The 16,725-nt window shown below is 34.0% G+C and overlaps 3 protein-coding genes across 8 annotated transcripts; 1 reads left to right on the top strand and 2 right to left on the bottom strand.

Moving 5' to 3' along the window:
* Positions 1–2,773: 2,773 nt before the first annotated feature.
* LOC114385309 lies at positions 2,774–4,537 on the bottom strand. 3 transcript variants are annotated; one of them, XM_028345328.1, is made up of 5 exons: positions 4,250–4,537; positions 3,887–3,936; positions 3,714–3,801; positions 3,336–3,400; positions 2,774–3,031 (listed from the first exon to the last, which is right to left on the bottom strand). In XM_028345328.1, exons 1-5 carry the CDS (start codon positions 4,488–4,490, stop codon positions 2,930–2,932), a joined length of 546 nt encoding a protein of 181 aa, XP_028201129.1. In that variant the 5' UTR covers positions 4,491–4,537; the 3' UTR covers positions 2,774–2,929. The 3 variants fall into 3 exon arrangements, with proteins under 3 accessions (XP_028201129.1, XP_028201131.1, XP_028201130.1); XM_028345329.1 differs by having other exon boundaries at positions 2,924–3,031; positions 3,284–3,400; XM_028345330.1 differs by lacking the exon at positions 3,336–3,400 and having other exon boundaries at positions 4,250–4,536.
* A 135-nt stretch (positions 4,538–4,672) lies between these two features.
* On the top strand, positions 4,673–7,579 carry LOC114385308 (transcription termination factor MTERF9, chloroplastic-like). 2 transcript variants are annotated; one of them, XM_028345327.1, is made up of 6 exons: positions 4,673–5,026; positions 5,259–5,325; positions 5,400–5,533; positions 5,625–6,314; positions 6,563–7,180; positions 7,256–7,579. In XM_028345327.1, exons 1-5 carry the CDS (start codon positions 4,748–4,750, stop codon positions 6,878–6,880), a joined length of 1,488 nt encoding a protein of 495 aa, XP_028201128.1. In that variant the 5' UTR covers positions 4,673–4,747; the 3' UTR covers positions 6,881–7,180; positions 7,256–7,579. The 2 variants fall into 2 exon arrangements, with proteins under 2 accessions (XP_028201128.1, XP_028201126.1); XM_028345325.1 differs by having other exon boundaries at positions 5,619–6,314.
* Positions 7,580–9,219: 1,640 nt separating this feature from the next.
* On the bottom strand, positions 9,220–15,555 carry LOC114385485 (zinc finger CCCH domain-containing protein 18-like). 3 transcript variants are annotated; one of them, XM_028345593.1, is made up of 9 exons: positions 15,538–15,555; positions 15,045–15,177; positions 13,412–14,320; positions 13,158–13,313; positions 12,882–13,061; positions 11,320–11,396; positions 10,972–11,154; positions 10,782–10,875; positions 9,220–9,954 (listed from the first exon to the last, which is right to left on the bottom strand). In XM_028345593.1, exons 3-9 carry the CDS (start codon positions 14,302–14,304, stop codon positions 9,894–9,896), a joined length of 1,644 nt encoding a protein of 547 aa, XP_028201394.1. In that variant the 5' UTR covers positions 14,305–14,320; positions 15,045–15,177; positions 15,538–15,555; the 3' UTR covers positions 9,220–9,893. The 3 variants fall into 3 exon arrangements, with proteins under 3 accessions (XP_028201394.1, XP_028201393.1, XP_028201395.1); XM_028345592.1 differs by lacking the exon at positions 15,538–15,555 and adding an exon at positions 15,393–15,490; XM_028345594.1 differs by lacking the exon at positions 15,538–15,555 and having other exon boundaries at positions 13,412–14,032; positions 14,120–14,320; positions 15,045–15,375.
* Between the last annotated feature and the right edge of the window lie 1,170 nt (positions 15,556–16,725).

Raw genomic sequence — 16,725 nt, 5'->3', positions numbered from 1 at the left:
TTGGCTTCAACCACTTTCACGAGCAATCACACCGACATGCATAAATTTATCTTTATCTTCTTAAAGTACGTTCTGCTTTGTTTGTATTGTTCCTTTCGAGTGTTGAAAAACCAATTTCTTTAGATGCTATCCAATTCTGGAAGTTGAGTTGGAATTTGAACTAAACAGGTTTCACTTTGTTCTTTTCTGTTTGTTTCAATTCAACACCAACATGCTGCACACCCTGCTTGTTCATGTCATAAATCGTAATATAGGATGACATGAATTTCTTGTCAGCCATACGTCATAAATTTGTGGAGGCTACTATTTTTCTTCTTCTTTTTCTTACAAAAAAGGAAGAAGAAGCTCGATGTATTCGTTTAGAACTCAGTTATTTTCAGAATTATTGTTATATTAAAATTACAAATCATCTAATATTTTTTAAAAATAATTAGAAGCAAATGTTTTTTTTAAAGAAAAAACTAATTAGAAGCAATTACTAGTAATAGAAATGTTTTAAATACTCAACAAACTTGTTAAAATGTCACGTTACAAATTTGAATCCTCTCTAATCAACTTTCCCGAGTCAAATTACTACTATCTAGTACAACCATACATTGCATTTAAAATTTGTCAGTATTGACCAATATCCCAAAAAAAATTGACCAATTTCCATTAACTAGGAAGAATTGGGATCAATTAATGTGCAGCATTAGATGTAATATTCGACTGTGATTTGATGGAGTTTGAGCTAGAGAGAGAGTTGGTTGCAAAGCAAAGGATCCGTTTCATGACATCACCCCTTTAGAAAGCTGGAAAGGAACGCAATAAAGTAGCAAAATTTTGTAGTTGAAGTCCATCAATACTATCAAATGCAATTTAATAAATAGAAAATTAGAAGTCCAAAATTGTGGCTGTGTACCAATTCAAGCACCAAGCCATGAGAAATAATTGCCTAATTTATGGTTATTAAAAAAAATAGTTAATTTAGTTATTAACATTAAATTTGTTTATAATTATAATATTTTTAAAAATTTATCTTTAACTTTATTAGAAATCTATTAATCTTCTCAAAATGGAAAGAGACAATTTAAAATATTTTAATTAAAAATAAATAATACATAACGAAGATGAAATAAAGTCTTATAATAAAAAATAAAAATTTATTAACTATGTCTTATAATTAGAGAGAAAAAAATATATTATTTCAAAATAAAAAAAAATCACCATAATATAAATTTATCAACGTCGCAATTTTTTGTGTGCCACTAAAGTCTTACCTTACTGCAAGATGATGTACTCTTCAAAGTCAATATGACAAAGTCCTAAGATAATTATCAATTATGTAAGACAATACACCTAAAAGTAGGGACAATATACGAAGGATAAGGTTGGAAGATTTTGTTACAGATTGTGTAGACTACTTTAGGTAGCCAAGCGTCATGTAACAATTACGAGTATGTGACATCAGTAATGACATAGTTATAGAGAAGAAGATGAAGAAGAATCAGGGCTGCCTAATTTGAAAAGAATCTTCTTATATATGGCGTTGGTATTGATATTGATATAAAGGATTTTCTAGTGCCAATGTCCTTTAGAGCGCTTGACTCTTTTACCAGAACAAATACTGAAGAAAACAGATGTTGACCACCTTAATACGAGGTATATTGTAAGTGGAATAAACGAATCAACCTCAAATGATAAAATGCCCTTGAGAGACTTTACAAGTGGCATCTGTTTTTCAATTCTGGATTCCTTCAACAACTATCAGTAGCTTGAAATAGACAGTAAAACTTGGAGAATTTGGGCATGATTGGTGTTAAGAATATACATTATTTGGAATAAAGGATAAGGTCAAATAAACACCTCTTCTCAAACTTGTAAGATAGCAATAAGTAGTAACACATATAGTAACTTCTCACACATTTTAAATTTTATTAATCGCGTAGTTGCATTAAAAGTTCTTATAAAATATATTAAGTCTACAATGTATGCAACAGAAAATGCAATAATGGCTTGCTCATGCTTCCCATTCATTTCCAAAATCACTGAAACTCTGGCAAAAATTAGACATTCAGTGAAAGGGAAAATATAGAGACTGTCATCTGAAGCCAGTTGTGAGTCCCCGGTTAGATATATCATATACTGAGGCTCTCAGATAGTTTGGTTATATCAGGTCAGACCATCCGATACCAAGGCCAAAGCAAATTCATACCCATCATTCATCAGAAGAAGAGATACCTAGGCTACCCTTGACAACAAATTCTAGTTACTAAAGAGAAAGCACACAAAACTTTATTGATTTAACTAGTATATAATCCTCATATGAATGGATTAAATTTCTTCTTTTCACCTCAACTTTATAATGGATTAATAGTCTTAAAATAGAGAAATGAGGAATCCAACCCCTAGCTAAATTCACTACTATTGGCATTAAATCCTTGCTCTATCAATTTAATGCATTTACTGTGTAAGCCAGTCTGATTACATCCTATCCATGTGAAGATTACTGAAAATTGGAGCCAATTCAATTAGAATCCTAGACAAAGGAACAACCTATAATGAAAAAACAGCTAGAAAACCAAGCTTCTACCACTTCAAAAAAATAGTCCAAATATCGAGACTTCACCTTTAAAATGCCTCCAATAGCACAAAAAATAATAGTCTAATATTGGTAACAAACTACGTTGTTATGAAATCAGCCATCTGATATATGTGCAACAGCTTGATCTTATTACAGAAGGAAGTCCTCATTCTTATTTTTCATCATTGATGCACCAAATTTTTTCCTGGGTGAGTATATCAATAAGGTAGCAAATACCATTTCTCTCAAAAAAGGAATTACAATGTTTCTTATAAATTTTTTAGTTGGTAATCATTGCAAATGGCTTTACTATGTTGTTTACATTTGTGTATGATAGAGAATGTTATCACAAACAGAGAATCTCTGCTAAAATAAAGTTGTCATTTGTTGAAGTATGGTTTTTTGTACAATGCTGTAGAAATTAACCGGAGAAGAATCTTTTCCAGGATTGCCAAGGAAGAAACCCACCTGCGATATACAGCATACGAAGGACTGTAAGGTAATCAATTTGACACAAATAACTTAGTTAAAAGTAGATCAACAAAACATAAATGACAAGAAAAATAGGGAAACAACAAAGCAATGAGAAGTAATGTTGGTACAGCTCATACTTATGATCATAATTTACAAAATTTCTAAATTGATATTATGGTTGTGAAATCTAGTTATTCCTTTCTCTTGAAACTTTCAAAATAATTAAGGGTTTGAAACAGAAGTTACATGAGTGAGACCAACTAATGGTACTTCAATTACACTGCTGGAGTGGAATTACCAAAGAAACGCTAGAATTTGCCGTCATACACTTGTCATAGCTCCTCATAACCAAAATGAAAGAAACTGTGAACCAAAAGGAAGAGAATCTATGAAAAGTATCTCCTTTTCAACATCAAAATATTCTCAGGTTGACAATAGATATTCAAATTAGCTTGGGAATGCATGGATTTCTGCAAGCAATTCCTAGGTGTTCAATGTACATCCAAATAATTTATAACTACACACATTCAAGATACTGAATTTGATTTCAATTACTGAGACATAAAAACCCCATAAATCAGGAATATTTCTGAGACATACAACAACATTCTCCCAGCTGCATACTTAATTGGTTAAATAGAGTACATGATATGAGAAGAAGTGAATGCAATCATACCACATTCTGGGCAACGGAGATAGTCCTTTTCCTTTTCCCTAAGAACAAGCCCTGACCCTCCACACACCTCGCATCTTTTTTGAGCTATCTGGAACATTATCCAACAATGAAGACATGAAACACAGGGGCTTCATAACTTATGAGTTAGCAGCTCAACCAAAAGAGTGACTTACAATTCTTTTGCTAAATTCAATCCCTGCCACCACAAAAGGGGTAACCCCAGCTGCAAAATTCAAACACACAAAATCAAAACCCAATTTCTGAGCACCATTCTCTTTCCATAAAGATAAGCACAAAACATAACTGCAGTCTTTTGGTGCCGCTCTCTAATCAGAATTGAAGTTTCATCTCGATAACATGTTTAATGCAAATCTTTATTAAGCAGATTATTGATAAAAAAAATCTCTAATTTGATTTAAGAATAACAATACCAAAAAGCACCTAATAAACTGCATCCAAAGTTTTCTTTGTCCTATAAAAACAAGCATCACAAGTAAAGTAAAATATCAAAGGTTGTGCTGTGTGACTTAAGGTACCTATAGCTCCAACCACAATTTGCCATGTGACTTCCACTGGAGCAGGGTCAAGTACTGTGGTTACATCATCAACATTCACAGGCACAGCAGTCACCCTTGTTCTTCTTGCATTCTTAACACAAACATGATTACAACGTTGTCTTTGTTGAGTCACGTGACAGTTCTGTGCGACTTTGCTCCTAGTTTTCACACTCGCTAACGAAAGCAGAGACAAAGAAGAAGATGCTGCTGCTGCTTCCATGGTACGGTAACTAACTGACCAAGCTCGTTCATTTCACACTTCACAACAACCCAACCGTTATAAATAATGCCACGTGGGCTTTTTTAGCCCACGGGCTCGCGCCACCTACGCGTTACATTGTGTGACTCATGTTTCAGATATGGTTTTAAGTAAAAACGACACCGTTTCAGATAGAAAGAAGATAAACCTCTGGGAGTGCAGAGATTCTGATTATTAGGGTTTTGGAGTATATTCTTTTTCTGTTTCTCTCTCCAACAATGGCGGCTGTTATGCCTCTCTATCCTTATAATCCAATGCTATACTTTTCGACTCCTTCGAGTTTTTGTTCTCAATTTTGGATTTTGGAGAGAGAGCGTTTGGGTTCTGCGAGGTTGAAGAATTTGGTGAAACTTGCAGCACATTCCAATCCGAGGATTCTCAAGAGCAACAGGAAGTCAAAGTATGGAGAGGCACTGTCGCTGTACGATAGCGACGAAGACGATGAAGAATTGGACGACGACGACAACGAGGATGACGATGATGATTGGCTTTCTGATGTGAGCTTTGTGATTTCACTGTCTGTGGTCAAAAGTTTTCTTTAAATTCTAGGATGAATATCTAATTCAATTGATAGGTGAAGTTGGTTTTTTAATTATGCATTTGAATTGTTTCATTAGTCAAATGTAACAAAACTGAGGAATGTTTAATTATCTCTGTTGAAATTTGATATTGATGATGATTGCTTCTTTATTTGTTAATTTTCCCTTTCATTGTGGAACATGTGTGCAGGAGGAATTTTCTGAGCCTGCTAACTTAGATGTTAATAACAAGAGATTTAAGTCAAAGACAACTAAAGGTATGCTTGAAAATGTTATATTGATTATTAGTTTTAAGGGGGGAAGTTGAATATTCAGAATCTTGCTTGTGCAGGAAACGATAGACAACAGGAACGGGAGTGGGGTTTGAGATCTTTTGACAATGAACAAAGCATTAGATTGCCTAGAAGTGAGAGAGTGGCAACCTTACAAAGAAATGAGAGTGGAAAGCTACCAAATCGTGATACAGTAAGCCGTGAACTGTCAAATTGTGCCATTTAATGTACTTGTGGTGCTCTTGAACGTTATGTTTATTTATCTTTCTTTTTTCAAGTTGCAGCATAGTAGAAATGTAAAGGATAAAAAATATCCGCAGTTGTCTGAGGAGATTCCTTTGGATGTGAAATGGTTACCACTTCTTGATTACTTAAGCACTTTTGGAATGAAGGAATCACACTTTGTCCAAATGTATGAGAGACGCATGCAATCACTTCAAATTAATGTGTGTTCTGCACAGGAGAGGTTAGAATACTTGTTGAGTATTGGTGTTAAACAAAGAGATGTAAGAAGAATCCTTTTGAGGCAACCACAAATTCTTGAGTATACAGTGGAGAACAATTTGAAGTCTCATGTTGCTTTCTTGAGGGGCCTGGGCATACCTAATTCTAGAATAGGGCAAATCATTGCTGCTGCACCATCCTTGTTTTCTTATAGTGTTGAGAATTCGTTAAAACCTACAGTTAGTTATTTAATTGAGGAAGTTGGCATCAAGGAAAAAGATTTGGGTAAGGTCATTCAGCTTAGTCCCCAGATTCTTGTGCAGAGAATTGACATTTCATGGAATACTCGTTGTATGTTTCTTACCAAAGAGTTGGGTGCACCCAGAGATAGCATTGTGAAAATGGTGACAAAACATCCCCAACTTCTCCATTACAGCATAGATGATGGATTACTTCCAAGAATAAATTTCCTAAGGAGCATAGGAATGAAAAATTCAGACATCTTGAAAGTTTTGACTAGCCTAACACAGGTCATTTTGCATGTATTTGCCTCATTATTAATTTATGAAAATTATTCTGTTTTACTGTTCCAAATTTCCATTCCTCCTTTCCAATTGATGCTGTTTTTGTAGGATGCCCTACATTTGCACAAATAGAACTAGGAAAATATAATAATGATATGATATTGCTGTATATTTTTGTATATTTTGGATTCATACTTCTTATAATGTGAAGAACAGTGTGTATCTCTTGTTAATGTTGACTACTGTGCCTGCAGGTGCTATCTCTGTCCTTAGAGGAGAATCTAAAGCCCAAATATTTGTACTTGGTTAATGAACTTAACAATGAGGTGCAATCCTTGACCAAATACCCGATGTATCTTAGCTTATCTTTAGACCAGAGAATTCGTCCTCGTCATAGGTTCTTGGTTTCCCTAAAGAAAGCTCCAAAAGGACCATTTCCACTTGGATCTCTAGTTCCAACTGATGAATGCTTTTGCCAACAGTGGGCTGGAACTAGTTTAGATAAATATTTGGCATTTCGTCAGAGATTATTACTTAAAAAGTTTGCTGAGAAATATGAAAGAAAAATGTGACAGATCAGAATCAAGTTTGTATCAGTCAACTTGCATGAATACTGGAAGAAGAATCTGTTGTAATATTATTGTCATGCAACATGTTGCTATAAAGTTTTCTTGATGGTCTGCATTGGGCTGAAGCTCAATAATTAGAGTTTAGTTGGCTATTTGGCACTGGCTGCACATGATTTCATGACACACTCAAGCATCAGTGTCTGATTCTCAGCAGAAGCTGCCCAACTACTTTTGTGAAGTTTATTATTGCTGTGCTTGTGGCTGAAAAGCAGAACACATCACAGTGCAATTTGTCACCCTAAGGTGAGCTTGTTTGTTAGTTAATAATTAATACATTAAGTATGCTGTTATTAACCATAAGTCTCTAACCTATTGCAGGTTGTGGACAATGTTGCAAACTTTTATTGGTATAAATTGAAGAAGCTGTATCAATTTTAACTCTTAAGATCCAGCTTATGGATTCTGTCATCGCTACTATCATGTTTCCTTTTTACCTTCAATGATGTGTTTGTGTAGATACATCTTTTTACTGTTTTCATTCTTTTGTGTATCTGAGATCAGTAGGGCTTCTGTTACCAAATCACCTTAGCAGACCTATACATAATTTTTGTCACCCCGCGGCCATTTGTATCACATGTATGAGTTGAAATAACATTCATATTATCTTCAGTACTAGTAATTGAATTCTATCTTCTGGATTTATTTATTTTTGGGGAGGTGGAGGGGGTTGCTTGGTTTATGTTGAGTTGGTGTAATATATCACTTTCATCTTTCAGTCGTGTATTCTCTGAAGAATGAATAAAGGACATTCTTATAATCAAACATGGGTAGATTCATGTTAGAAATTGATATTTTTATTGTGATAAAAACAAAGGTATCCGCATCATGAACTGGATATGGAAGATACTTTTTGGATGATTACAGGGAAGAAATGACGAGAAATTATTAGCACATGCTTGGAAATGGATTAATTTTTTGAAATTACGATTTCACTGGAATAGCAGATGATGCAAGAGACAGGTTTAAATTAAGGTTCATTACATTAAACATTATTTTCAATATAGGTACACGTTTAAATAAATTGCCATCCAAATATTAACAAATTAAAAATTGTTTTCTGGCTCTTATAACTTTTGTCATGTTGCTTGCAATGGAATGGACGATGATGCTCTGGCAAGCTTTATTTAATGATTGTTTCCTCTTCAATGACTAAAAGTGATTTTGGTTTATTTTTTACCATCTTCCAAACTTTATCTCGCCTGTTAGCTGTATAAAGTTTCGTTTGTGAATTGTGACTAATATTGTTCTTATCGTATATACACAATGAATAATAGTCTCTGTATAAGCTTCATACTTCTCATATATTTCAGTCATCTTGGTCCTGCTAGCCTAAATCATGTAATACCTCATTCGTTAAGCATATTTTCCCAGCGAAAATTACATGAAGAAAATTGAACAGTTATTGATGATGCAAAAGCAAGCTAAAACAATCAAGCTTGGTATCTAGCATTAGCATTATAAACGATAATATACTTTCTCTTTTTGAGATAGAAAGTTATGTGGGGAAACAAAGCGGTTTAAAGGGAGAAAAATTCAACCCGGAAACATGACAATGCTAAACAATAATTCAAGATTCTACTTTAGCACAACTCACTATATGTATTTATAGTTTGGTAACCCTACTCATAAACTGGCTATCATTTTCTTAGAAGGATTAATACTGCTTTTGCAATCATTAAAACCAAATACATTTTTTTTTAATTTGTAAACAAATACCAAAGGTTTACAACAACTCACAAATTTTTTTCAACCAATTAAACTAAACTTCCTTGATAATCACATTACATTTTTTGGGGTAATTATTATTTACTATTAGTAACTTGAAAGTAAATTAGGAGTTATAAGGTTAGTTCTATGGTGAAAAAAAGAAGAGTGAGGGAAAGTCCCACAAAAACTAACTACTAAATTTGCCCATAAAAATAATTGAAAGTAAATTCTGAAGGCTAATTTTATATTGCATGAATGTCACTTTCCAATAATGATCGTATTAATTAATGTCTTTGTCAATGAAGACCCACCACATTCACTTCCCATTGGACCTATTCAAGATCGAAACAATCTTGTTTTATCCAAAATTGTCCCAGTACTACATGTGATATATGTCTTAATATAGCTGCCAAAAATTTCCTACAATAAACTAAATGAAAAAATTTAAAGTTAAACAAATTTGGACTTCAAGGAGCGAATAAATTAAACAAAGAAAGTAATTTTGCCTTTGAGGGTAGCATTAAGGTGTTTCCAACCAAAACATTTTGATTACTGACTCCAAAGAGCTTCACACATTTTTTTCAAGGATAATGACAGACTGTGACACAACGGTAAAGTTGCAGGTTGGTAACTAGTTGGTTATGGATGGATTTAAATCCGAAAACATCCACTTTGCATATGCAAGGGTAAGACTGAGTACAAATGACCCTACCCTCCCTTAACCTTCTGGCACTAAGATAACTTAGTTTTTTTACAATGACAAAGTTGGGCGTTAAAGAATACAAAATACACATATAATGGACTTGCTATAAATCATTATTAAAGCGGTTCACAGTGAGAAATTAGTTCCTCAAAAGATAGACACGGATTCTAAGAGCTCCTTCAATCTAATTAAAACTGGACAATAATATACCTAGTTCTTTTCATCCACTAATGGCTTCATGAATAAAACTCATAACTATATGATCTAAAATTCAAACCTTTTGCCACCTGTCTGTAACTAAAAGCTATAACCTTCTTACATGTATCATTAAACTTTTGTTAATGCCACCAATTCCAATTGTCAAGAGGAATTCTTCCAGTGTCTGTTCTTCAGCATATGTACTAGCTGGAATTTTGACAAAATTGCTGCACTAATTGAGAAATATTTCAATAGAAGAATTGTGTATCAAAAGAAAGCTGCTACCATTGGCCTGGTTCTGTTTGTGAACTCTATATTTCTTGTATATGTATCTGAAACTATGACTGTTTACATCCCACTATCTAGTGGAAATGCGAATGGACTGTCCGGGAGATTGAGTCCTTGATTGCTGGATAAAAATTAAAAAGTAAATAAATAACATTATCCATAGTCAAGATAATATTTCAGGAAAAGTATAGCAGCAAAACTACATGTTTGCAAACAAATAATATCATCCACACAGAAATTGTAAACATGCAGAGGTAACTTTTACTATGTCTCATATTTGCTACTTGACAAAACGAGTGTTCTACTACAGCCAAGATAATGAAAGAAAACTTGGGGTTTTACAAATCTTTTTAGCAGATGACAGTATACCACAAAGGAACAATTGTTTATGGGGTTTACCGGTTTGGCTATGGTATAGAGATATATTAGAATGGTTACAATCAAATCCTTCCATCAATTCTATTTACATAAAACCCTCAAATAGTTATTTACAACTCAAATAACTAGAGATTTAAAATGAATGAGATAGAAAATGACTTCAAAGGTTCACAATACAAAATTTTGATAAAATGTGTAAGATTTTATAGTGTACAATGTTGAGGTTTCAAAGAGAAAAATTTGGGATCAAAAGATGATTTAAAATAATGTCTCAATTGCTTGGTTTTGAACAAAAGATTATTTAAAATGGTTTAACGGATCTGGTTCATAGAGATTTTCAAAGAAAAGTTGAGAATTTGAGAGTTTTAGATAAAAAGAAAACTTATAGGAAAGGACTTGATTATAATAACAAAAAACTGAAGGATTAAATTCAATCAAAAATTTATTAGGGGAACAAAATCCCAGCGACCATAGTAGAGAAACAAAAAGTACAATTAAGCCTAATGCATACAAAACAGGTAGGAAGTAGAATGTGAGAGGGAGAGAAGCCTATTAGAAATCGATGCATACCTGTCCTCATCAGAGTAATTGGAGTCTGTATGCCTGGATTTGGCATGCAGTGGAAAACTGAAAGATTCTTCTGCAGGCTGGAAATTGAAGTGATCTGCATGAGAAATTATTTCAATCAATATAACACAGAAGGATAGTTAGAACATACTGAAACTTGATAAACAGAAATGCAATCTATATTATTACACACCATCTGAAATCCTTGACTCATCCATGGAGAAGCCAAAATGAGGTGAACTGAAGAAATATTTTTGGGCAAACGGCAGCTGTGCAAGACTTCTCTTCTTAAGTTCCAGGGATCGCCCCTGCTCTTCCTCTTCGATTAGTTGTAGCTGTCTCCTAATGGATATATGGTTCCCAAAACTTCTTGGAACTAAATAAATTATAATTATGCATTAGATTGTACAAAGGCTTCTCCCACAAATGGGAACAGAAAGAAAGCAGATCATTAAATAACTTGGATGAGAAAACCAATCATTGGGAAGTTAATTGTTAACCATAAGAAATAATTTAGGTTATAAACTAGATAATGTCGTACTTGAGTTAAGTTCAGTGTCGATATCTACATAGTGTGGTGAATAACAAACAGGGTGCTCAATTCTATCTGTGTACTTCCTGCATCCAAATTGAAATGCACACTGAAATTATTATGGGGAAAATAAGACATTAACAATGTTTAAGAGAATTTTACCAAAAGGTATATAAGCAGAAGCCCTTAAGATTTCTTAAGATGTAAATACCAATTCAAGATACTACATTTGTCCATCTTACTTTGCATTTAAAGAATAGAGAGAGACAGAGCAGACTAGTTTTGACACTTCAAACAATGCACTTGCTATTCAGTCACAGGATTGATTTACTTGGTTGTGTATGTTGACAACAACATTATTGTATTGTACATGTAAAGCAACATCTCTTTCTACATTTTGGACAAGATCTTAGCAAGGTTCAATATTTCTTGGGAATAGAGGTGGCAAAATCCAAGAATGGTATTGTCATTTCCCAAAGGAAGAATGCAATGGATATCTTAGAGGAGACAAGGTTGATGGATGCTAAACCTGCAGACACTCCTATGGATCCTAATGCCAAGCTTCTACCATTTAGGGTGAGCCATTGGTTAGAAGACTGAACTAACTCACTATTACTCATCTAGATATCTCTTTTACAGTCAATGTGGTAAGTCAAATACTTAATCCTCCCTGTGAAGGACACTAGATGCAGCAATTTGCATCCTACAATATATTGAAGAAGCTCTAAGAAAACTTCTCCTGTAAGACGAAAAAGACACATTAGAGTTGGGGGATATTCCGTTGCAGATTGAGCAGGCTCTCCCTACTGACAGGGTATCACTTCTGGCTACTGCATTCTTATTGGTGATACCATGATTTCTAGGAAAAATAAGAGTGTTGTTGCAAGATCCAATGCATAAGCAGAATGTTAAGCCATGGCCCTAGCTACTTGTGAACTAATGTGACTAAAATAGAAGCTCAAAGAATTGAGGTTTGGGAAGTTGCACAAATGACACATGTATGTGACAATCAGGCAGCTCCATATTGCCTAAGATCCAATATTTCATGATGACCAAACACAATTAGTTATATATGTGATAAACTTGGTGCATATGATTTATAAACTATAGCTTGATGGACAGTATGAGAGACTATGTAAATATGTTAGAAATTATGCAAATATTGTAATTAGGGAACTGTGTGTATTTATGTAAATTAGGGTAACCATTATTTATTGTATTTATGACTCATTATAATTAAAAGATTGTGTAAATTAGACACATGGATTTCATCCTTTGTCTCTTGCCCTCTTTTTTTTCAATAAATGGAAAGGGGAGAACAAGGAGGAAGAACTAAGAACAAGGGAATCGAGCAATCAACAGCAAGGAATAAATTTTCATCAAATTATGCCAACTCTAGCAATATTGATGACAATTATGTAGTCATTTCAAACTAAAAACTATAAGCTTTTATTTTACAATATTAACTTAAAATAACTACATTTACAGGAATAAATGAGAATTTCAAACCATAAAACTACAAGAACTTCCAATAAAAAAAAGAAATCGGAAGGAAAAGAAAGGGAATTCACCTTTCATTAACCTTTGCCTTCTCCTGGTAAGGTTTCACAAGCACCCGAGAACCCCGAACACAATGGGGATTGCCCTTATCCAAAACAGTTTTGACAGTTTCTGAATGAACAAATGTCACAAATCCAAACATCCTTCTCTGCTGGTTAGGAATTCTGACATCTGCAACAGGTCCAAATGTGCTACAAAGGAAATATATAAAATTCAGTTCATTAACGCAAATAATTAACTGCAAAGAAGTGGGAACATGCACTTTAACAACAAAAGATGTAATATACTTGAAGTAGTTTGAGACATCATCCTCTGTGAAAGTGCTGTCAGCTGGGAACGTCAGATATATTTGCCGTGAAGCACTGATATTTCGAGCAAAATCTCCCTTTTGCATTTGTGTGGGAGCATCTTCTGCCAGAACCACTGAATGCTGTCCATGAGGTCTGTAAATCAACCACGAGAAAAGCAAAATTAGAGTAACAAACATCAAACACTAAATAAATAATAAATGCAAAAAAAAATAAAAATCATAAGACTTTACCTGCCTATTAGCCGAATACTATTGTTCAGTCGTGCAAGAAGCTTCGTCAAACTATAGCCAGACTTACCATGCCTCTGGCTCTCGGTTAAATAACCATCTGCTTGCAGTACCTTTTTATATTTATCGTAGTATGCCATTGGCAGGGAAGCAATTGACATTGGACCACCTTTTGTTCTTAGGAGCTCAATAATTTCAGACTCTAACTGTGCCAGTGACCCCGGTGAAATCACCTGATCCTCACTAATAGCATCATTTCCATACATCTGAGAGAAATTCTCAGGGACAACTTGCCCATGATAGAATCTGCAGCTAGTTCCATGCTTACAGAATCCTTTGTTGAAATAGTGACATATCTTCATTGGAAATTCAGAAAACCTTCTCCCAGCTTTTCCACCCAAATTGGCAGCAGAAGCATCTAAGCCATAGTAATCATTGGCAATCCCTCCAGTCCCAGTTTTTACAGCATCTATTTGATTCTCCAAAGTAAGCATCTGTGTCTGCTTCTGAAGTTCTACAATAGAATCCAAGTAATTCATTCCCATAAAGTCCGGATTGACATTGCCAGCAGATTGTGGATCCCAATAGGGAGGAGGCACCTGAAAGTTTGGTGAAGTAGGAGTTCTAGGGGAGATTACTGATAAATCACTTAAACCATGCTGAGGGTTTACAGTAAGTGACATTGCAAGCATATCTGGTTTAGCAGCCAACCTTTGGAGTTCCTTTCTAGCCTGAACTGCCACTTCACGGATGAAATAGTCAGGGCATGAAGCCAATTTAGCCATTTCTTGTTCTCCATGGCCTTGAAAGAAGAGATAGCCAATTATCTTTCTAGCATTCTCTGGCTCAAATTTCTGAATTTTATCAAAGACTATACTTGTGTAGGGAGAATCCATAATTCTTATCTTGTTACTGCAAAAAGTCCAGCAAGTGTAAACAAAATTTAGTGAATACTGCTCACAAAACAAGCACAAAGAAACACAACAAAACCACATCACAAAGATTCAGCACAAGACATATATTGGGTACAAAAAAACCAGAGTCCCAATCTTACAAAACAAAATTGAAAACCTAATATACCATGACAATTGACTGAACAACCAAAACCAAAAAAAAAAGTGTACAAATTCTGAGGAAGAGATTCCACAAATCCAACAGAAACAAAAAAAAAAGGTGATGCTCTTGTGCAAAAAGGCGCCCTATTCCAAGAATCAAATATTATAAAAAAACCTAACAAGACAGGAAGAGTGATAAAGTCTTAGAATAGGAAAACACTCCACAGTGCATTATATTTTCCTCAATTTTCTCTGTCATCACCCAAAAAAGGAAGTAACTTTAATGCAGCCCAGAAATGGGTCTTGCTCCTAATATGGAAACGAGCACGAAACACGCTCAGAAATATCCACATATTAATCACAGACACCATTAGAAAGTCGCAACAGAACAAATGATTACAAGAAAACGAATTAGCATTTGCAAATTAAAAACCGGGCACTGACATTTCAACATTGGTGACTAAAGGTCCAATTTTTTTGCAAAATAAAGAAAAGTTGGTATAATCTCAAACGACTATCCAAACCCCAAAGAATAAAAAAAGAGCAAATAAATAAAAACAAGATCTTCAAAAGCTGCACACCCATCAAAGAGCAGGAGATAAACAGTGCTGCAAATGTTTCAACAATGGAACTTTTTCAACTTTTGCTCATTCCACACCAAACTTTTTCTCCCACTACAAGAACCTTCACGTACATTCAGAGAGCTGTGTCATCCTAATCCAAAAATCAAACAGAGAAATGCTTTAGAAAAGGCTCAGAATACAGAGAGTAGCAAAGACACCATTTATGGTTCTCTCTCTGCTCTTTTGCAAAATCAAATATGGTGACCCCTAACACACACTCTAAACTAAAGTGGTGACTCTGCAGTTTTTATTTCCTTTAAAATTTAAAACTTTCTAGAAAATCACAGATGTTGAATAGTCACATACTTGAGGCAAAATATTTTGCTTAATATTCGAGGACTATAACTGCTTGGAACTACCCCAATTACTAGAATCACCCTCTTTTTCTTTTCACAAAATAAAAATAATAATTAATAATAATTCGGAAAATCCAACGTGCTAAATTTAGTACTTCAACTCTTCAACTGCACATCAAGGTCGGCAATGTTTGTCATGCGTATATCCTAGGTTGAGTCACACAAAGGTGGTTTTTTTTTCCTTTTTTTTTTTTTTTTTTTTGTATATGGTTAGAGTTTAGTTTTCTTTGATATTCTTTAAAGTGTAAGAAAAATGTTTAAGGTACATTGAACATGAAAAATCTTATAAAAAATTCATCCAAACATTCCCTGTTCATTAAATTGAAAAAAAAAATCCATAAATTAAAAGGTACAGTATATATCAAAATAATCATTAAGGAATTAAAAAATAGATAAAGATATGGACCCAAGTGGAATGTGTGCCATTGGATAAGATCCTTGAGATTCAGAAACTCAAATCTTGTAAAGCGGGGACCAAGGGAGGGAAAATACAGGCCTTGGAAAGAGGCTAAGGATTAAAGGGTTGGTTGTGGCGAAAGAATGGAACAAACATTTTGCATTTCAATTTGTTTGGGAGGGAACACAACACAACCACAGATAGGACCATGCCACATCTTCTTTAAATATAAAAAAGTTGCATAAATAAATCAGTCACACAACCAACTTGGTGGAAGGTCCACACCATGTATGCACACAGCACACTCATTGAGTTGTGTTCTTTGTCATGGTAAACATAGGCCCCTCGAATTTCTGGGAGGGTCCACAACATCCCCAACAGTTTTATTTTGTGATCTTGTTGTTGATGCAGATTTGGCACTTCATTTTTATATTTGTTATATACTTAGTTAGACCCTACCTCAGGGAGGGGTATCAAATGAAAGGCAACAACTCCTTAATCTTATCCTTTCGGGTGGTCAAACTCAAACCTTGATTTGTGGCCAATACTCGATCGAAGTGGTTTTTGTTATGCTTAATTGTGATCTTAGTTCTCCCATGTTTTAGTTTATGTATGTATGATTTTAGTTTCTCAATTTTGATTTTTCATATTTAATTTTTATAGTTTTATAATTGTTTGAATAAGTTTATTATTCTAAATTTTCATTTAATATTTAATACAAATGTGATATGAGTGTGATCTATTGTTGATTTGTGTAGATTTGTACAATAAAAATATATAAAATAATTAAGTGAAAATAAATAAATAAAATAGTTTGTGTTACATTTTATTTGTTATTTAAAAATTTAATATATATATTTTGTTATTTTATATAAATCAATAATGG

This window comes from Glycine soja, chromosome 14 (assembly GCF_004193775.1).
Source record: "Glycine soja cultivar W05 chromosome 14, ASM419377v2, whole genome shotgun sequence".
Taxonomy (NCBI): Eukaryota; Viridiplantae; Streptophyta; class Magnoliopsida; order Fabales; family Fabaceae; genus Glycine; species Glycine soja.
This window is presented reverse-complemented; position numbering and strand designations above follow the sequence as displayed.

Bases quoted from the DNA above. Each gene is read 5' to 3' on its own strand.
- LOC114385308 (XM_028345325.1), top strand. From the start codon at position 4,748: ATGGCGGCTGTTATGCCTCTCTATCCTTATAATCCAATGCTATACTTT. The intron at 5,027-5,258 runs GTGAGCTTTGTG...ACATGTGTGCAG, and splicing joins ATGATGATTGGCTTTCTGAT to GAGGAATTTTCTGAGCCTGC. The intron at 6,315-6,562 runs GTCATTTTGCAT...CTGTGCCTGCAG, and splicing joins TTTTGACTAGCCTAACACAG to GTGCTATCTCTGTCCTTAGA.
- LOC114385309 (XM_028345328.1), bottom strand. From the start codon at position 4,490: ATGGAAGCAGCAGCAGCATCTTCTTCTTTGTCTCTGCTTTCGTTAGCG. The intron at 3,802-3,886 runs GTAAGTCACTCT...ATAATGTTCCAG, and splicing joins TTGAATTTAGCAAAAGAATT to ATAGCTCAAAAAAGATGCGA. The intron at 3,032-3,335 runs GTAATTCCACTC...TGTATATCGCAG, and splicing joins CAAATTCTAGCGTTTCTTTG to GTGGGTTTCTTCCTTGGCAA.
- LOC114385485 (XM_028345593.1), bottom strand. From the start codon at position 14,304: ATGGATTCTCCCTACACAAGTATAGTCTTTGATAAAATTCAGAAATTT. The intron at 13,314-13,411 runs GTAAAGTCTTAT...GTTGATTTACAG, and splicing joins AGTATTCGGCTAATAGGCAG to ACCTCATGGACAGCATTCAG. The intron at 11,155-11,319 runs GTACGACATTAT...TAATTTATTTAG, and splicing joins CGACACTGAACTTAACTCAA to TTCCAAGAAGTTTTGGGAAC.